Here is a 20,188-nt window from a genome sequence, read left to right as displayed (position 1 = left end):
TGTGCTGGATTCAATGCTGGTTTGAATTAACAGTTTGGCACAGAGTCCGTGTTACGAAGCCTAATAACTTTGGTTAGGTAGCTCTTACCATGGAGTGGCCACAGGATGTACAACAAGCAAGAGGTTAAAGGTAATGCCATACATTAAAGCCCAACAATATTTTTTTTATCATAAAAAACTTCAGAATAACATGTTTTGGCTACCAAAATGCAATACAGGCTGCCATAGTTGATATCCATCCTTCTAGAATCCCAGTTACTTGACTAATATGCTGGCTATCTAACTGCAGTACTTTCTAAGGCACTGTCTCAAAACAAATATGAAAACAAAGAAGGAAAAAAAAACACAGTCCTCATTTAAATCCTGGTTTTGGGTTAGCATACTGAATTTACAACATTACTATGACAGAAAGGCAACATGCACCTTCTAGCAGCGGCCACTGCGTTCCCCTTTTGTGCCTAGTTTAAACGTATTTGTGTAAATGGTGTGAAAAATATTGGTGGTGGAGAACCCAACGTCTTAAGGTTCTTATTTTGCATCATCCCAAACACAAAATCTCATTAAAGACTGAAAACATTTGTATTACCTGTGACAGTCTCAAAATAGAGTCAACCCAATAAAATATTTAAGCAATACAACAACAATACAAAAGACGCACAAACTACCTTTAAGTTGCTAAATATTTGAAATGGGAAGTTTGCAGGTTTTAGGCTGGTACCATCAATATTATTGCCACCGTTACTCTCCGAATATGAATTTCTCCTTCATATTCTCTAAACTCTAAAAATTGTTACAAATGCATCAATTTTTGTTTCCTCCTCATTTACTAGTTAAAACCGCACAATGAAAACCATCAATAATGAATGTCAGAACTTTGCAATTTTCAAATGTTTAACAGGCTGTATATAAAATTACTATCTGTGCATAAAAACAAGGGATTCAGAATTAAAACACACTGATACGATTATTGATACTTAACTGATTTCACTTGTATGTATGTGTAAGACATTATTAAATTGATTGTACATTCTCTTTAACAACAAATCAGCAGTGACATCTTCTGTATTTCTGTTGCAGGACAAAACCTTAAGGTATCCACTGCCAATCCAGGAAATGCAATGGTGCATGTTAAGTAAAGTGAGAATTTGGGTAAAATTTTGGTACTATTTCCATTTTATAAAAAATTGCAGGCTATTTACCTATTGAAAGAACCAAACCAACATGTGTTTGCCAAGTCTAGCCATGGTAACCATTATCTTTTATAGGAAAAGGTTGCAAGATTTAAAAATGAATGTACAGGTCTTAAGTAGTTTACTTCCTGCTATCAATGCAAAGAAGTTTAGAGCTTCTTTATTTGGACAGTGATGTTACAGACTTTCCCCCACCACTAGATTGGATTTTCAATCATTTGCTCATCTGTACTGGTCAGTTTTAGTTTCTGAATATTGTCTAATATTGTTCTTTATATTTTCTTATTTACTTAAAAAGCCTTACTTTTCAAACAAATTGCAGAACTAAGTCTGTCTGACATTTAAGAAGAAATATAAGACACCTTCCAATGCAAAAAAAAATCCCTCTATTTTGTTTTCAGTTTGAGAATCCTGGTTGCCACTTTCCTGACTGCCATTTAAAAAGTGGGAACAGGTTTTGTTCCCCTGTACTAATGCTTCTGAAAGTAAGAATCTGAATGGAATAACTGTTCCCCACTATTTCTAGCTTTTCATGACAGCATGGGCTGTTGATGATCAGCTGCATAATACATAAATAAATAATGGTAATTGCAAAGTGCAGTTCATGGTCAATCTAATTAGCTGAACACTTTTGGTCAACAAGCAGTTTATATGTTATTTTTCTATTTTAAATAGACCTACAAGTATAACTTACATTTACCATTACTCTTTCTGCTGTGCCCATTGCAGTTAGCAGAACTGGCTACAAAACTGAGACCCACCTAACACCAGTACTCACAGAATTATGTACATGCAGAAACCATGTTAATGTTCATCATCTATGGTCTTTTGGCTCTATTACTGGAAACGTTTTGTTTTGAGGACTCATTTTGCTCTGTTATTGAAATCTTCCTGAAAAGAGATTCAGTTTAGGACACTACTGGGTGATTCACCCTAGTCACATACCTTGCAGTTAAAGATTTTGACAGAACTACTTTTAAAACAGAAACAAAGATACCAATCTTATATTATGATTCAATGGTTACTCAAACTCAAATATTGGAAGAATAAATATAGTACATTGCAGAAATTAAACATAAGAATCACAGTTGCACAATACCAGGTTACCTTGGAGGTGACAGCCATGCTGTAGTTGTCCATCCCATATGAAACCTGTTGACACACAAATAAAATTGATTATGAATAACAATGCTTCTCACTATAAGCCAATATTCATCAAGAAACATTGGTAAGAATAATCATTAGGACCCTATTGTGTGATATAATATATATATGCATATAAAACCATCAGAAACTGTCAAACATCATAAAAGAGAAGTTATTAACTTAACAATTGGGTCTTAACAAAAAAAGCTTTATCAATTACAACACATGCCACTATGGCCAACCTCCTCCAGGTGCATTTCTACCAAGGGCATATAGAAAACAGAGGTTCATATACCTGGGCACAGAAGAGAAAACTGGAGTTTGGAAGACCCCAATAATGGGCATTATGTATGATAGGCATTGAACAGTGCAACTAGGACTAACCATCACTGACCTGATTTTACAGTCTGATGGCAACCAATCACCATGTCACCATGTTCATAATACATGAAAGACCCTGACAATTGCATCCTGAATAAATCAAAAGTATTTGGTATTTTTGTGTGTTGTATAACAATATTATAAAACCCTATTGAACAGCAAAATTATCTTTCTGGTTCTAATAATTAGTACTGAACTTAACAATGTTTTTTTGTTGGCTTATTTTAATAATCATGTTTCATACACATGCAGAAATAGTATTTGTATCTGTGTAGGAGACGTGTTTTCTTTTGTGTTAGTTAATTATGGTATTAGCTAATATTCTGTTCTGTGAAAAAGAAAGTTGAACTGTATTACAATGAGATTGCTGGAATTAACAGACTTGGCGACGCCATAGTTCTCTTTGGAGCCCATATTTAGAAAATTCTAAAGGTGACAAGGGAAGAAAAGTATTGGACCTGATTTATTAAAGCTCTCCCAGGTTGGAGAGGATACACTTTCAGTGAAGCTGGGTGATCCAGCAAACCTGGAATAGATTTCTTTGGTAGCAGATGCTTTGCATCCTGAACCAGATTCATTCCAGGTTTACTGGATCACCCAGCTTCACTGATGAAAGTGTATATCCTCTCCAGCATGGGAGAGCTTTAATAAGTCAGGCCCGTTGTTCTCCCATTTACTTCCAATGCCAGTTCATGGACAGCTAAAAAGATAACCTTTAATGAGTTAACAGCCTACCCCTTAATTAGCCCATGGCCACATCCCAAAGTTTTGTTTCAATCAGTTTTTATAAGTTTTCAGAAAAAGAAAAAGTAACAAGTAGACATAAGATAAAAAGAAAAACATAACATTGTAGGCTCCGAATTAACAGACAGATAATGATACCAGGGAGCTGCACATGCCCAAAAAATATGACAAAAAAAGAAAAACATAGCAGGTCTAAAGAATTATAAAACACATGATAAACCTGTACAAAAACAGCTACATATCTGCTAGCAGAAGCATATAGCACAGAGTGTAAACCAATACTCTAAGCAACAAAAATAAAAACAAAGACAGACACATATAACAAATCAGCCCAGGGGAGAAGGGGAGGATGGGAAGGGGGGGGAATGTCAAGCGATACAAAATTAGAAGAGATATATAATAGCCCTCAATATCGGGGTTGTAATCCAGCCTGTAGGCCTGGACGCTAATTAAAGTAAGTGCGGAATCGGGGAGATTCTTTAAACCAGTCCCAAATGGACCAGGTAGTTCTAAATTGTTCCATTCTGTCATCATCCTCCGCGACCAACATCTCCATATGGCGGATTTTTTCAAGTTCGGAGACCCAAGTGGCTATAGAAGGAGCAGTAGATTGCTTCCATAATCTTGGAATAGTGGCCCTTGCTGCCGTAAGAAAATGGCGTAGGACCCCACCTTTGATGGTTTTCATCCCAAAGTTTTAACCACAAAGAAAGGAGAACCTAAGGGTTAGCTCCGTAAGGGGACTTTTAGGGCCAACATTCCTTAACAAATTTGTATAAAAAACAAAAATTTTATTGGATTTATTATAAAAACATTTATAATAAAACATATTAAAAATATGCAACATATAGGAATTAAATATTTCTGCCTGGGCTAACCAACCCAAAGGGCAACAAATTTGTTGAGTTAAGGAATGTTGGCTCTAAAAGTCCCCTTACTAAGCTAACTCTCAGGTTCTCCTTTCCTCAAATAAATTAAAGCTGAACTCCAATCTTTCACATTTGCTGGGGATTCCTCTCCTGTCTTAAAAGTAAACCGTCTCCATAACCTACTCAAAGGTACTACAAATGTGGGGCTAGGGACAGAGCAGAAGCTGCTTCTTATCTTCCGGGGCGGTGACAGTAAAGAGAAATCCCATGGGTCTACCCATTAATCTTCCTTCTTAAAGGTTCCACCTCTGCCCCAGGACCTTTCCAAAAAATCACCTGAGAATTATGACATCACAGATGACTTATGCTTAGATTTCTTCTGCTGTTTTATAATCACAAAAAATGATGATGAATAAAATCAGGTTGTAGTGGAAGAAGGCCTAATGAAAAAAAATCCTTCATCTTGGAGTTCAACTTCAATATTAAAATAATGATAACAAATTGTTTGTTAATCTTGAATAAGGGGCCTGCTTTCACAAACCTAATCCACAGGACAAAGGGGAAGCAGGAGGATGCATGCAGTACAAATTCCTCTCCAGCAAGGAGAATGCTAAGTAACACATGAACTGAATTAGCACATCTCCAACAGACAAACTAGGAGTCAAAGGCAGCAGTGCTTTGGATCTCATACTATATACTGTATATAAAAATATACAGACATAAGCATTTAGGTATCTAAGCTCACTTACATAACAAAAAGTGGCTGGTATTTTTTAGAAGGAAATATGACAAAATGTAAACCATTCAAGCCGTTGCTTAGGGGAAATTAACACTTCTAAATGTTTCCTGTAACATAGCAATGCTTTACTTTTTGAGCCCAGGTAAAGAAAATTAAACAGCCCATAATGGTTATTACAGTATGCAGCATTAATGGAATATTAATAGAATGTTATGTTATTCTTGTAGAGTAGAATGTTATGTTATTCTTTGAGCGTAGAAGAAGAAAAACAACTGCAGTTTAGTATCACACTGCAGTTTGCTGATTTATACACAGTGAACCCTACACTTTCTACAGGTTGTCCACAACTAAACGCTGTAATATTTTGATAATCAATTTGCTTTTAGTTTTTATATAAATTGTACATTTGTGAATGGTTAGTAGCTTTGCTTTGTGCAAACTTCAAAGCATACAACTGATCAAGATAAGAAAAAAAAAACAGGCATGGCGATAAACCACATAATAATGTATGGATAGCCCTACCCACTGCTCTCACAGATTTACACCCAGCTGTAAAATTGTAACCATTTGTAGAAATCGCTCAGCCCTCTCTACATTTTCATATCTTTTTTTATAAGGACAATATTAGACTTTATTCTTTGTTATAAATACCTACTATGACTTTCCAGCATATTGCTCTTTAGCTTCTAACTAGATAAAGAAAAACTACAACCTACTTTAATGAATGTTCTTGTGCTGTAATACCCAGCTGCACAAGCATATAGTGTTCATTTCAATTTCTCAGCTATATCTCTATATTTCAGAATTTTTATATAAGCACAATATTGTACTTTATACATACTATGACTTGCTGGTGTATTGCTCTTTATAGCTAAATATAGAAATACTACAACATACCATTTTAATAAAACCACACAATCCCCAATTCCCGAACACCGTGAAAGTGTCACTTTATGTTGCGGAATAACATTTATATTGATAACAAACATGGGATTTTGTTGGCCTGGTATTACTTATTATGCGCTATAATTTATTTTAGCGTAGAGATACTCAGGTTCCATCTGCTTGAATCTTTCACCTACTATCTCGAATTCCAGCAGTCAAAAGGTAAGGACTATATTAAACTAAACTATCATCAATTCTGGATTTTTGAGCTATAACTCAAAGCAAATGTATGATCATGGAGAAAAAATTGCTGTTCTAGTAAAAACTATTGCAGCCTGAATTTACAGCAGATTTCCCAAGCAGTCTTCTTTCTTTCATCTGTAGATCATCATACAGTGCGAGCATCCTGTGTGTAATAAATAAACAGTCAGAGATACCGACTAGGAGGCGTATAGACACTGCTGCATCTGGCTGCCAGCCACTACAAAGTCTCAGCACACACGCTAAAGCTGCCTTTGATTTTGTTAATGGAAACTGTATTAAAACTCGAGTATGTGAGTACAAAAAGTAACTACAAAAAACAATGAATCCTGCTTGCCTGTGAAGTTTTAATCCTAAAGGATGCAAAACATTATTATACAAGACAGGCTGTTTGTAGTTTTTTTTTTTTGTAAAAGTGAGCATTATATTTGTGTTGGAGGGGGCTAGGGAAAATACTGCCAAGCTGTCCTAAATTCTCTTAAGTGGATCGGACTTATAGAATTATTTTACAGAGCAACTGTTTGAAAACCTGGCTCCCTAAGGAACAGGGAGGAATCAGTTAGCTATCATTGGAAGTTAGGTGAATCTCAAGAACAAAGACTGACAGAGAATCCTAATAGACTTGTTTCTGTATATCCTAGTCCAGTGATAAAGCACTCCACTGTACTGTGCTGTGCTGCTCAGTCTAACAAGTGTAGAACGAGCCCAAGAAGGGAGGGAGCATGAAGAAAATAGGGCTTCTACCTCTGTATTTTCCATAGGAAGCATTTGAAAAAGGAAAATTAAATGCACAAATATATAATAAACTATAGCGGACCGTGCAGTATAAATACAAGGTCCACATGTGCTGTCCAGAACCAACTATACACCCCCTTCTCTTCACATAAAAATCAAATGTTGGAATAACGTGTAAGATATTTGTACAGAAAGATGATAGATATTTATTTTACCCCAGTTTTCCATTTAGCTGGGCATCTTTTGATTGTACTTCTAATATTATTCTTAGGGAAAACAGAACAGGCCAGATCTGGAGAACACACTTCAGTCCATTGCAGGAACCTCTTTTTGAAAGAATTTTGGCTACTTTGTATTGCCCAGGTTCTTGCAGGAAGAAGTAGATCTCGTAGATCCCATGGTCCACGAAGAGAAAGGTAAGGTAAATGTGAATTTACCTTTTTTTACAGATAACCTTTTTCAAACATCAACAGTATTACCAATTTTAACTCCTAAATCTATTTGTCCAATCCAAAAGCTAAAGAAGTCCATAAAACAATGGTATACTATTAGGCAGAAGTTGTCCAGTTAAATCATACACCAACATCTAAGTGTAGGTAAACATGACTGGCTTACCTGTACATTTGTTCAAAATGGCTTTTATCAATTAATAGGGCAAACTTGTCAGTGAAACCAGTGCTGCCAAGTAATTGATGGTTTTCTTGGTGCTGCCTTTGCAATCTGGTGCCAATTTTGTTCTCCCGTTAACTCCCAAAAATGTGCACACAACAAAGTTTAGGCACAAACAATACTGCTTCATCTAAGCATTAGGCAATGTTTAGTCACATATGTATATGTATTGTTGTATTGTGATTTGTTTTTACATTTTCTGTAAATATTAGAGTCAGGACTGAAACAAAAAACAGAGCTTTGAGGTCCCTATTTAGATATAGTGTATAGCACAATTTTATACAGAATAAACCAGAATTCTCTCTGCACCTACTAAAAAGAGTCAGAGACCAGCTTCAAAGCAGCAGCGAGCTCATGTTTATGACAAGAGGCAATAAAAGTAGTCCTATGACCCACACTCCTTGTGACACTCAATCTCTAGATATCATAATACGGAGGAACTGGCCAGCTGGCATGAGAGGTGACCTTGAGTTAAACTCTAAACTGTTTTCTAGGGACAGAAATGATTGGAAATGTCATATTTCTCTCTGTGAAGTAGATACCAATCAGCACCACATCAACGTTTATACTAATAATCATTTGGGTTCTAAGAATCACCCTACCAGAACTTAAGGGAGCCCTGCACCACAATTTTAACCAATTTTGTCAAACCACAATTCCCAGATATCCCAACTTTTCTCTAAATGCCACTTTGCCCCTCTTGAACCCTGTTGCATTTAGTTGTGTACCACCTTTGTCGTACCCCTTAAAAAAGCTTTGTCAGGCTTGAGCTCCACACATACTGCCGTATCTTGACCTAGATATCATTGATTAAAGACTGAGCCACCATAGGGAGCCCCATCAGTAAAATTCCTTCCTTGGGGTGACAGCATGTAAAAAACAAAATAGTTGGTGCCAAACTACCTGTATGTGTAATGGGCAAAGGATAACAAATTGATTAACATTGCTCCTTGATGGTCCTCTCATCCTGCTGTAGCTTAGATTGTTGCTCAGCAATCTGGGGAAGGTTGATGAAGGGTGAGAGAACGATCGTCTCAAACAGCTCAAGATGCAGTTTACATGCAAGGCTGAATAAAATGACTCATTCTGGGGTCTCAATAAGAAGACATCCTGCATAAAAAGGGAGAGTCACTACTTGGTTGTCTCTATAGCACAAAATGGTGTTATTGGGAGCCCGTTTATCCTGACATGCCTAGAGTCAGGACATAAGTAATAATATGTATTATAATACATATTATATCCAATATAATATTGTATAATTCATATGTAGTTACCATACAAAGAAATGTTCATAGGACTACTAAATGTTTTAAGGTGCCATGAAACTAGAGCACTCCAATTTCATCTTCCAGAATTGGAGCTAAAGGATGCCCCTAGCATCTATTAGCCCAACACACTATGCCACTACAGGGATATGCTATATGTGGGGGAGCAGAGTCTGAGACCCTGAAGCCAGAAGATTATTTTAATGTATTCTAGACTTCTGTATATGCCGAAGCTGTGTTTTGCTTGTAGCCCCACTCTAAGGCATTTCAGTGATATCCAAATCTTGCAATTGACCCTGTTTTTTCTTCAACATAATTATAGCTATAAGAAAGCATAATAGGCACATAAAAGCAGGAGTAAAGATATGATATGATTAGAAAGCAGAAATTATTAAAATCAATGATCTTACTTCTGGAGGGCTTGTGAGTTAATATTTCATAGTTTTTTCAGATTTTTTGAGTGCGGTAAAGGCTGAAAACAATTAGCCTCCTCTATTCCACATATTAAAATCAATCACAGAGCATTATGAGAGTCATGCAGCTGTAATTTGCATGCATCTCCAGCCTCCTGGAAAACCCAGAGGAACTTTAATGATAACGAACAATTAGTGACAGCAGTTATAATGTAATAGAATGTCAATAAATACGGCTGGCACAATGAGTGGCTTTTAACAAGAAAACCATTTGAACATTCTTTCTCCCTTATCAATTATTACAAATAATATAAACAGTCAACATTTTCTCAGAAACCTCTTAGAAATGAAAAAATGTTGCTTAGTCAAAGGGATTATGAAAAATAAACAAGTAAAAGTAATTTGAGAGTGGTAGATAAGTGCCCATTTTTGTCATGGCCAAGTTAGTTCAAAATCCGTTAATTTTGATGAATACTCCACTTTTTAGAGAAATCACAACTTTTACTTTTGCCCTGATTTATTAACACCAAGACTGGGGAAGATAGGCTATCATGGGAGAACCTAGGAGATCTAGCACACCTGGAATAGATTTCTTCAAACCTATTTGCTATTAGCTGGCAATGTTTAAAAACTGCACTTTCAGATTTGTTGGATCACCAAGGTTCTCCCATGACAGTATATCTTCTCCAGTCTTGGAGAGCTTGAATAAATCATCTGTGCTATCATCTGTGCTATACACAGATGCAAGTGTCTCTTTAGTGGTGGGTTAAGAAGAGAAATTGGGCTCTAACCAGGACCCATACATCTAGGCGGCAAAGAGATTTGCCATCAAGAATAAAACACAAATATGGCAGAAAATATATTTTATATATACAATCTATTTTATTTGTCTTGAAAAAATGTATATTTGGCATTACTGGTATACAGTAGAACCTCAGTTATCCAGCACCCAAGGTGAATAGCGGATTTTGGATAAGTGTAGTTTCCAGATCACTGATGCTTCCTTTTCTCAGTCATTCATCATTAGATTTGAATGGGGAGATTTGTCCCCAATCACCTCTAGTACTGAATGGTTGAGAAAAGGTAAACCCTGATGACAGCTCAAGCGTCATCAGGGTTTCCTTTTCCTCAGCCAATCACAGAGCTCTGCTGATTGATCCGCCTTCTTGATTGCCATAGAATCCTAGTTATCAGGAACTCAGATCTCAGATAACCGGCACCCGACAGCTCCAACATCTCTACCGGGTGCCGGTTATTTGAATTTTCCGGTTATCTGAGTTTATCAGGGTTTTACTGTACATTGCTCTAGTATTCTGGACACCTGTAGAGAATAAACCACAGCTTTACCAAACAAAAAATATCTTTGACAACTTCAATGCTTTTACTGTGAATTTTTTTGGATTTTCTAGTGCTAGGCAGGTATTATCTAAAGCCCAAACCTTTTTTTAATGTTGGGTAGGGTGGTTAAAGCCCATTATGTTCTAATCAAATCCCTACATTCCCATGTGATTCATCATGTAAGTGTGATTCATTCCCTTGACTGACCATTTCAAGGAGACTTTGAAGAAGAAACCCACAGTTTAAGTTGCCACCAAAAAGAAAATTTCCTTAATAGGGTACAATATGAAAAAGAACTGACAGGAGTTTTCCCATGGAAATAAAATAAAACTGGTGCTATCATATTAATGGTGTGTAACAGGGAATGTGTGAATATAGGAATATCAGTTAGTGAACAGAAAGATTAGAAGCTGGACAATGAGTATCTAAAATCTAATGTCTACTTATATTTACTTTCTTTACTTAAAATGATAAATAGATATATCTAATAGAAAAACCTACTTTCCAACCTGTACCTTGCGACACATGGGATGTCAGTTTTCATGCTTTCTTATCAATAATACCGACATCATGCTTATTTTCCCTGACTGTTATAACTTCTTTTTATTCATGAATAGACTTTTTTTAATGATACTCCCTTTAAATCAAATATAAAACAAAGCAAGAAAGATAAAAGTAGACAATTTATCAACAATACATATATTGGAGAGATCTGAAAATCAGAAAATCAGAGATGTCAGATTACATGGAATTTATATTTTATGAATGTGTGAGTCTTCAAGTTTTTACATATTTTTATTAAATTAAGTCTTTCAAGTCATTCTGAGTGCATTTTACTAGGACATTGGGCCTGATTTATTAAAGCTTTTCAAGACTGGAGAAGATAGACTATCATGGGAGAACCTGGATGATCTGGTAAACCTAGAATGCACCTGGTCCAGGAATAAAAACATTTGCCAGAATATAACAAATGATTTTAAGAAATCCATTCCAGGTTTGCTGCATCATCTAGATTCTCTAGTCTTCTACAGTCTTGGAAAACTTTAATAAATCAGGCCCCTTATGTTAGCTGCCATTGCTGTCCAGGATCTAAAAATATCTGATCCTCTGTCTTTATTACCTTCTGATCATTGACCCAGAATGAGTATACAGCTCAGGTGTATAGCTAATCATCACACAACTTGTCACGCGATGAGTGTCAGATCAGCAATTACAGCTTTCATTATCATTTAGAGGTAGGTCCATTCAAAGTCCACATTGCAATGATCAAATATACCTTCAGATTAGGTAATGCTTGTGTCCAGTAGTCTTTTGCTGACTTTTAAAATTCATACAAAGGGCCTGATTTATTGAACCTATACAAGGCTAAAGAGGAATCACTTTCATCGATGAAGCTGGGTGATGCAGCAAACACAAGGCCAATTTTTTACATTAGGGCAAATTTTGAGAGGGATGTGGGAGGAAACCCACACAAACACAGAGAGCATACAAACTCCTTGCAGATAGCACACTGGCCAAAATTCAAACCTGGGACCTGGTGCTGCAAAGGCAAGCATACTAGCCACTAAGCCAACCATGCTGCCTATCTACTGCCAGTGTAGATCAGAATGTTTTTTTTTTGCCAGCCCCAAAATTTGTTCATGACAATACAAATCAGAAATTCAGGAGCGCGGCATTTAGTGGCAAACAATGAACTATGTAACTATGTATAATGAATGAGCAGTACACGTAAATATGAGCAGTAATATTACCAAAATTTAACTAAACATGCAGGTGCGTTAACATGCAATTGGTTGGCTTGGTGCAATTAACATGCAGTTGGTTTAAGTGCAGTCGTCTCATTACCAAGCCGTTTCGCTATATGGCTTCCTCAGGGGAAGTAGAGCCTTACATTATGAAAAAATGGATGGTTGTTCCAATTTTTTGGGAGAAGTCCAATGGATGGAATTATTCACCTTGCAGAGTATTTCAGAATCTATATGGAGCATTAAAAAACTGCATGGATGAATAAGGTTTGCAGAATAACTGCTGGAATGTGGGACAGCAGGCTATCTCATATTGGTAACTAATATGTAATCAAAATATGTATACGCACTATGGGATCTTGTATGACAGATGACTGTATGAACTATTTATATACATAAATCACAATCTAATTCACTGTATTCTACATCTCTGTATGGTTTACTAATGATAGCCATGCACATTTGATGTGGTTTTATCTTTTATGGTATGGCCATTTAAAAATGTTAACCTCACGTGAAAAATCCAAAAAACAAAAATCATATTTTTAATTTAGTTAACCAGGTGTACTTTAGACATTTGTAGAGTAGACATCAAACTATGGCAAACCATAATTGTTAGTAAAACTTTCATTATTATCATCCATTCATATAATGCCAACATAAAACTCAGTGCTTTAGTCACATAGTCATGTCATAAGTCATATAGTTTAGTCCATGTCCCTAACTGTCTAGAGCAGCTCACATTCCCTTCTATAGTCTTAGAATTTTTTTGGGGGGGAGTGAACATACCCTGTTTCCCCGATGATAAGACACTGTCTTATTTTTTTTTGAAGGCCAAAATATGCTCTAGGGCTTATTTTCAGGGGGATGCCTTATTTACCCATGAAGAAGACTACAGTACACAGTTATTGTTCATGTGCCCTTGATACAAACAATATTATTATAACATAACATTAGTATGGTGGTGATTAGGAAGAATGTCTCTTACAGTTCTAACCAATGGGAATTATGCCACCCTTAAAGATCACCAAAAAGAAGCCCAAACTGCTCATTGCTAAAGGAAACCCTCGTAGCCTCTGGAGGAATCCCACAGTTCCATGGAACCCTGGTTTTGCAACACTGATCTAGGTATTTAACGGACACTTGTATACATATATATTCTTTAGTTAGTTAGGCTTACTATCTTTCTGACATGTCACATTTCTTTTTTAACCAACAGTAGTGAGTCTGGTGGTCAGTTAAACAATTTGGATTTCTAATGATAAGGGGCAATCAGTGCACAAGATATAAAAAAAAATGTTGCCTCTTGTCTCACTAATGCTTCTCCCCAAACCTTTCACGGGAGAAGATGATAATAATTTATAATTATAATAACCAATTTTACAGCACTTATAGCACATTAACAGAAGAACAGTAAGGCAACAGAAAACTCATTTGAGTCATAGAATTGCTGACTTCAACTCGAGATCCTTAATTCATTACACAGTAAATATTGTTTAAACATTTGAACGCCTTCTTATTTGAAACAATTACTGCATAATTATACGGAAAGTTTAAATTAACGTGATAAAAAGCACAATTCAACAACAAACTGAAATAATTTAAAATAATTGGAGGTAATTACAAAAATGGACACATGGATTAATAATTCACATAAATGGAACAAGGGAACCCGCATTTTAGGAATGGTTCATGTTGACAAATATTACCATGCTGTAGAAAGGAAAGAAGGCAGTTTGGGTTCTATAATTATGAACTCATTTGCAGATTATATTATTATTTTATTATTCTACAATAATTATTCAATAAAGTACAAACTGTTTTATATAATAAAAAAAAGCAATATGATATATTATTATATATTACAAATACAACTTGCCAATTTCATCATGCATGACGCTCCATCCATATCCTTAATATGGAAAAACTCTATTTAAAATCTAACTCTGGTTAGGCTAAAAAAAATAAAAATAATGTGTGCCCCTCAAACTTAAGTAAGCACCATGCAATGCCTATTTGTCCAGGATCTATTAGAGGAATACTTACCTTTCGTTGTCCCGTGGGCTTCTTCCTTTTCAGGTCAAATAGTGATGGCTGCCCTCTTGAAGTCACATCTTTTTTTGTAAAGTCACCAACCTTCCGGGCAAGTGCCCCCCATAGGTCATGCTTTGTAGGTGAAAATGTTGAGGGTCCCTTCACACTTCTGAGAAGATTTGAGCTGCAGCAGTAAGGACTACAGGTTAGGGTAAGCACTTGATATCCCTATTAGATTATCAGACAAAATCAGTATTGTACTGTGTTTATAGGAGGGATACAGAGAATTTAGTTGGCAGACTGGAGTTTATTTGAACTCTTTTAAGACCTTTAATAGATATAAATCCTTGATGAAATTATGGGCCCATAATAAAGGGTTTTTGTTCATTTTAAATGGGTTTCACATTCTTATTATCGGAATGCAAAACCTGTATTCAGGCAAATCAGATGCAGCTCAGAAGCAGGTAAACCGTTATAACACATGCAAGATGCAAGGAAAAAGTTTCTTTCCTCCACCTTATTCTGAATTATCATCATATTTTTACTCCTCCAGGTAAAACTATGTTGAATGTCTTAGCTCTCCCTTCTGTACCAATATTAGATACTATGACTCTCCTTATTGGCAAATAAATACCAAGCCGTTTCGCTATAGGGCTTCCTCAGGGGAAGTAGAGCCTTACATTATGAAATAATGGATGGTTGTTCCCATTTTTTTGGAGAAAATTGCATGTTATCCAAGTTCAATAAATGGAATTAATCACCTTCCCTTTATTGGACTTGGATAACAATATATTTTGGATTCTATATGGAGAATCCGAAGTTCTATATGGAGAATCGGAAGATCAGGAGGGGGGGCTTTTAATGGCAAACAGTGAACTATGCAACTATGTATAATGTATTCAGCAGAGCAGTACACATAAATATGAGAAGTAATATTACCAAAATTCAACTAAACATGCAGGTGCGTTCACATGAAATTGGCAGGTTTAATTGTCGTCTCATTAGCAAGCCGTTTCGCTATACGGCTTCCTCAGGGGAAGTAGACTCTTACATTATGAAATAATGGATGGGGGGAAAATTCCATGTTATCCAAGTCCAATAGATGGAATTATTCACCCTGCAGATTATTTTGGATTCTATATGGAGCATTAAAAAAACTGCATGGATGAATAAGGTTTGCAGAATAACTGCTGGAATTATCAGATACTATGAGTCTCCTTATTGGCAAATAAATAATTCATCAAGGAAAGTGATATTTAAAGGCAGGTCAGTGGGAAAGGAATCTAGACAAACAGCTACATACAGAATACAAATGTATATATATATTTATTATGTATATATTTAACCTGCTCATCCTACCCTGGGAAATTCACAGACAGCACAACCAGCCTGTTCATCTAACATTTCTCTACTACAATATAGAACTATAGCTAGATCCATTTTCCAGTACCCTACGACCACGCACTGATGAGGACGTACTCCAATCTCTCATACTAAAAGCAAAAGCGGATCATCTGGTTTCTTGTGTTCCCCCAGTCCCCCTAATCTTCTAGCAGTCTTAAATGCTGCTTTATGCTGTTGTTAGAAGTGGCTTATATTTAGTCCAAATGAGATCCTTTTATTACTTGCATTTAAAATATATTTAATAATGTTATAGCATGCATAACTGCATTAGTTGGTCTTTTTTATGCTGTTGTTATCTTTATGGAGTCTATCTTTACATATTTTATTAGCTCCTGCCCTAACATATCCTTTTCATTATCCAGCAAGGAAATCATTTTAAAAAATACTGATTGCTGATTTTCAATAGAATTATCTAACTTATCATTGGTTGACTTGTCAAAGCACTACTTTATCATTAAATCAAAAGACTATTATATATAACTAACAGTTTCATATTATAATAATTATATACTAGAGTTATTTTTTTCCCCTTGTAAAAAGTATATCTTGCATGGTAATGGTTTACTTCCTTTATGCTTCTTGCTCTCCCTGCCTTACAGGTACACGAGACTTCATATACAGTATAAATCTATTTGTAGCCAGGGATAAGAATGGCTGCTATAACACAGCATATATCACAAGTTGCTATCTACTCAGTAATGCTCAGATCAGTCCCGGCATGGATTTGCCAAAGTCAAGTCCTTTACACATGTACAGATTTATTTTTTTACACATTTTACTTGTATAAAAGTTTAAGTGGGCAATATAAATTTTTATTAAAGTTATATTCCATTTTTTACAGGCAAGGTTAAAAACTAGCAGGAAAGTTCAGTGGCCCTTTAAGTGAGGTTTAGTAATTCCAGACACAAAAAAAATCCTATAACATCTCTATAACACTGTCAAAGTACCCTTATGATTACTTTCCAAACTGTAACTCAAACAGTAAGAATCATGACCATCATCTCCCAACACTGAAGTTTTAGTGCATGCACTAAAATATTTCTAACAGATCTCTCCAGCCAGTAGTAAAATGCCAAGCCAAGCTGTGTGAGATATTTAGATTTAATCGAATATTGATTGCATGGTATCTCTTGTGGAAATACAGTATTCTATCCCCTTTGTTGTACGAACAAACAAACTTCAGCTGTTTTCTGAATGTAGCTGTCTTTTTTAATGACGGATCTCCTACAGACTTTTATGAGCCTGCTGATTAAAATACTTCAATCTCATTGCAGATTAAATGCCGCAACAAATTCCATTGCTCTACCTATGAATATGTATAGGAGAGGGATAAAAAAGATACACATTAAATCTTCAATGGCACGCTAAGCAGTTTTTTGTCTAACTAGTATTAGGCTGGCCAATGACATATTTACACTACGGAGATAAATGTTATACACGGGCACAAAGGAATATTACCAGCTCAGAATTATGCCAGCTTGTGATAAAATCGAAAAACTACTTTTCAAACAAATATACTTCTGTACCAACCATTCATTTAAAGTGTTTTTTATTGTTTCATTGCTGTGCTTTGGAATATATAATCTAGTTAATTAATTTTATTTGACAGCTATTACTATATCCTGATGTGTTAAGTGGCACTCTGTGGAATTGTCGTTCTGCAGCTCATAGCCGCAATACAATGCACATTCTGGATTTTGTACGTTTAGGGTACAATAAAACCACTCTTGCAACAAGTTTATTATTGTACTGGCGGAGCAGGCTTTTCTCTTATTTATATACTTGCAGCGGTTATAATGGCAAGACCGTAGGGAGGTATGAATCTTATCATTCAGTTCTCGGCTCTTTACCCTTTAGGATTTTAGCAAAAAAAAAAGCTAAGCTGGAAAGGACTTCAAGGAGGATCTATCATGGACCACTGAAAAATCTACCTTCAATACTAAAATAAATCATTACAAAGGTGTAGCTGCTGTGATGTTCATCTTTTAGGAGAAATAGCTAAAAATCTCTGTTTTTTCCAAACACTGGTTTACGGTATGTTGTGTGACAACGGAGTCAACGAGGCATGGTAAAAATCTCCATATCCTCCAAACAATTTTGAATGAGTATCATTATAGAAAATGGGTCATTTTCAATATATATATATATATATTTTACATATATTAGCCTGCAGAAAATCTATGTTTATTATTAATATTATTATAATATATTATTCGCAGGTCTGTTTCAAAAATTAAAAAATTTTGACACTATGCAGTCAATAAATGGGTAAAAACAATACACTGGCAAATGTAGAAGTGCATGGGAAATCTAGACAAAACATGAGCATGAAATAGGCAGTTGTGATTATATGCAGGCATTTAACAGTTTTAAACTCTGGGCAATGAATAGACATTATGAGAATACATAAGCAAGAAATAGGCAATTGTGATATGTTGACACCAATCAGGCATTTATTACAATAAGTGAGCAAAAAATAGACAATAGTAACATGTGGGCAACAACTGGGCAATCATTACTAGGCCATAAATGGGAAATTTGAAAATACACAAGTAAATACACAGGAAAAGGGCAAGTGTTAAAATAGGTATGCATCAAATGGACAATTGATACAATATGCCATGTTCGTTCGTTACAATATTTAACATCAGTATCCTAGCTAATGGGTATAAAAGTGGTTTTGGCACAAAAAGGTAAAAGGAGCTTTTATAACCCTTGGAAACCAATAAAAGTTTAATGCAAGCCTAAAGTGTTCTAATTGTTGCTGAATTTTTGGCAAAGCCCATCTCCGTATTCTTTATAGTCTTTGGTGTAGTGATGATACAACACTGTGCGAAATACCATATTTTGTTTGAGTTATATAATTTTTGACATTGTATTAATGTCATAGATTATATCCTTTGTAAATACAAATTAGTAAATGCTTCAATATAAGAAAGCCTAAATGTTTTTAGTAGTGTGATAAAGTTTCCCATTAGTGGCCATTGAGGACTAAACTTTAGATGCATGTTATAGACAGGCATACCACCTGTACAAGGTGGTGGACACTTCTTCATTGATCCCATTTATTCATTCATTCATCCTTCATTGACCCACAAGGAATATTTGCAATATTGTACGCCAGTTGGATGGTGAAATTGTTTTCAAAGCTCTATAAAATGTCAACATTTCTTCTTACTCTTATTGCATTTTGTTTTAGTTGCTGCATGGTTTTTTATATATACAACATGTGCTATGTGTTTTTTCTTCTACCATACTTCTACTTTTGCCACTTTTACCATACTTCTACTATTATATGCATGATGACTGAAAAAACATGCTTCCAATGGTAATAGTAAAACAATAATAAAACACATTATAATTGCCTTTAGCTATAAAAAACAAACAAAAATAGTTTTCAGCTACATATTGCAGCTGTTTGCGATCAAATGCACCTGCTAGATGCACAGAGCCAATTATTAAAGTTTGTAGAAGTTAAAAAAACATTTCATGTCACATGAAAATGAAAGGTAGCATGGAACAGAGGATGATAACAAATGCCTAATTGCTGCAGATTTTGCATCTTTTTGCTGTCATCTGGGTTTCTAACTTTTAACCCAGCCAAAACATTTTTTTTATAGGATGAGGATGTTTAGGACCTCTAGGATGTTTGTCTATATTGAGAATATTTTTTTTGTCAAATTTTAAATGCTGTTTGCTTTATAAAGCAAAATTCTCCTTTCTTTATTCTCCATCTGTTATCTATCACCTGCACATAGGGTAACGACCTTCAATTTTTATTAGCCAGGCTGATAAAGTATGATCAACCCCACGTAATCAACCCCATGTTAAAACTAAATAAGGAGAATCTCTCTTTGGAAACATGGGCAGCATAAAATCATCCTTACTATATTAGAATATGTTTTTAGTACTATTTTCTCTCTTTTCCTGTTGTGATCAGTGCTTTTTTTGCCAATTTGTCCATCAGAAGCTCTTACCATATTTGAATGTGACATACAAATGTATTCCTATAGAGGCGGCAAATGTCCCTTATGAAAAATGGTAATTGCTTCAAAGGAAGTGATCAGGGTATTAGGAAAACAGCATTGATATGCATTGTGGCCTGTACATTGAAATTTTTTAATATAAATATTAAAAACAAGAGATAATACAGCATGGAACGCGTGGAGGATGATTCATGCTATGTGGTTTGCATGTCCTGCTGTATTATTGCTTCTTTTTAACATTATTATTAAAAAATGTTACTGGTATTGTTGAATTTTTCAACTGTTAGTTACTCGGCAACATAATCCGAGTTAAACATAATGCCTTCAAAGTCTCTCATTTTTTCTTTTTATACTATTTGTTAATTTTGGGATGTGGCAGGTGTA

General features: G+C 35.4%; 1 protein-coding gene across 1 annotated transcript in view; it reads right to left on the bottom strand.

The window, feature by feature from the left end:
* The window catches only part of PPARGC1A (PPARG coactivator 1 alpha), an 808,090-nt gene that overhangs the window by 413,274 nt on the left and 374,628 nt on the right, over window positions 1–20,188 (bottom strand). Inside the window, exon 3 of the mRNA XM_072406385.1 lies at window positions 2,298–2,342. Coding sequence (XP_072262486.1) covers window positions 2,298–2,342 — 45 coding nt within the window. The remainder of the gene's footprint in view (window positions 1–2,297; window positions 2,343–20,188) is intronic.

This window comes from Pyxicephalus adspersus, chromosome 3, assembly GCF_032062135.1.
Source record: "Pyxicephalus adspersus chromosome 3, UCB_Pads_2.0, whole genome shotgun sequence".
NCBI lineage: Eukaryota > Metazoa > Chordata > Amphibia > Anura > Pyxicephalidae > Pyxicephalus > Pyxicephalus adspersus.
The sequence above is the reverse complement of the archived record's forward strand: the minus strand, read 5'-3'. Positions and strand labels throughout refer to the sequence as shown.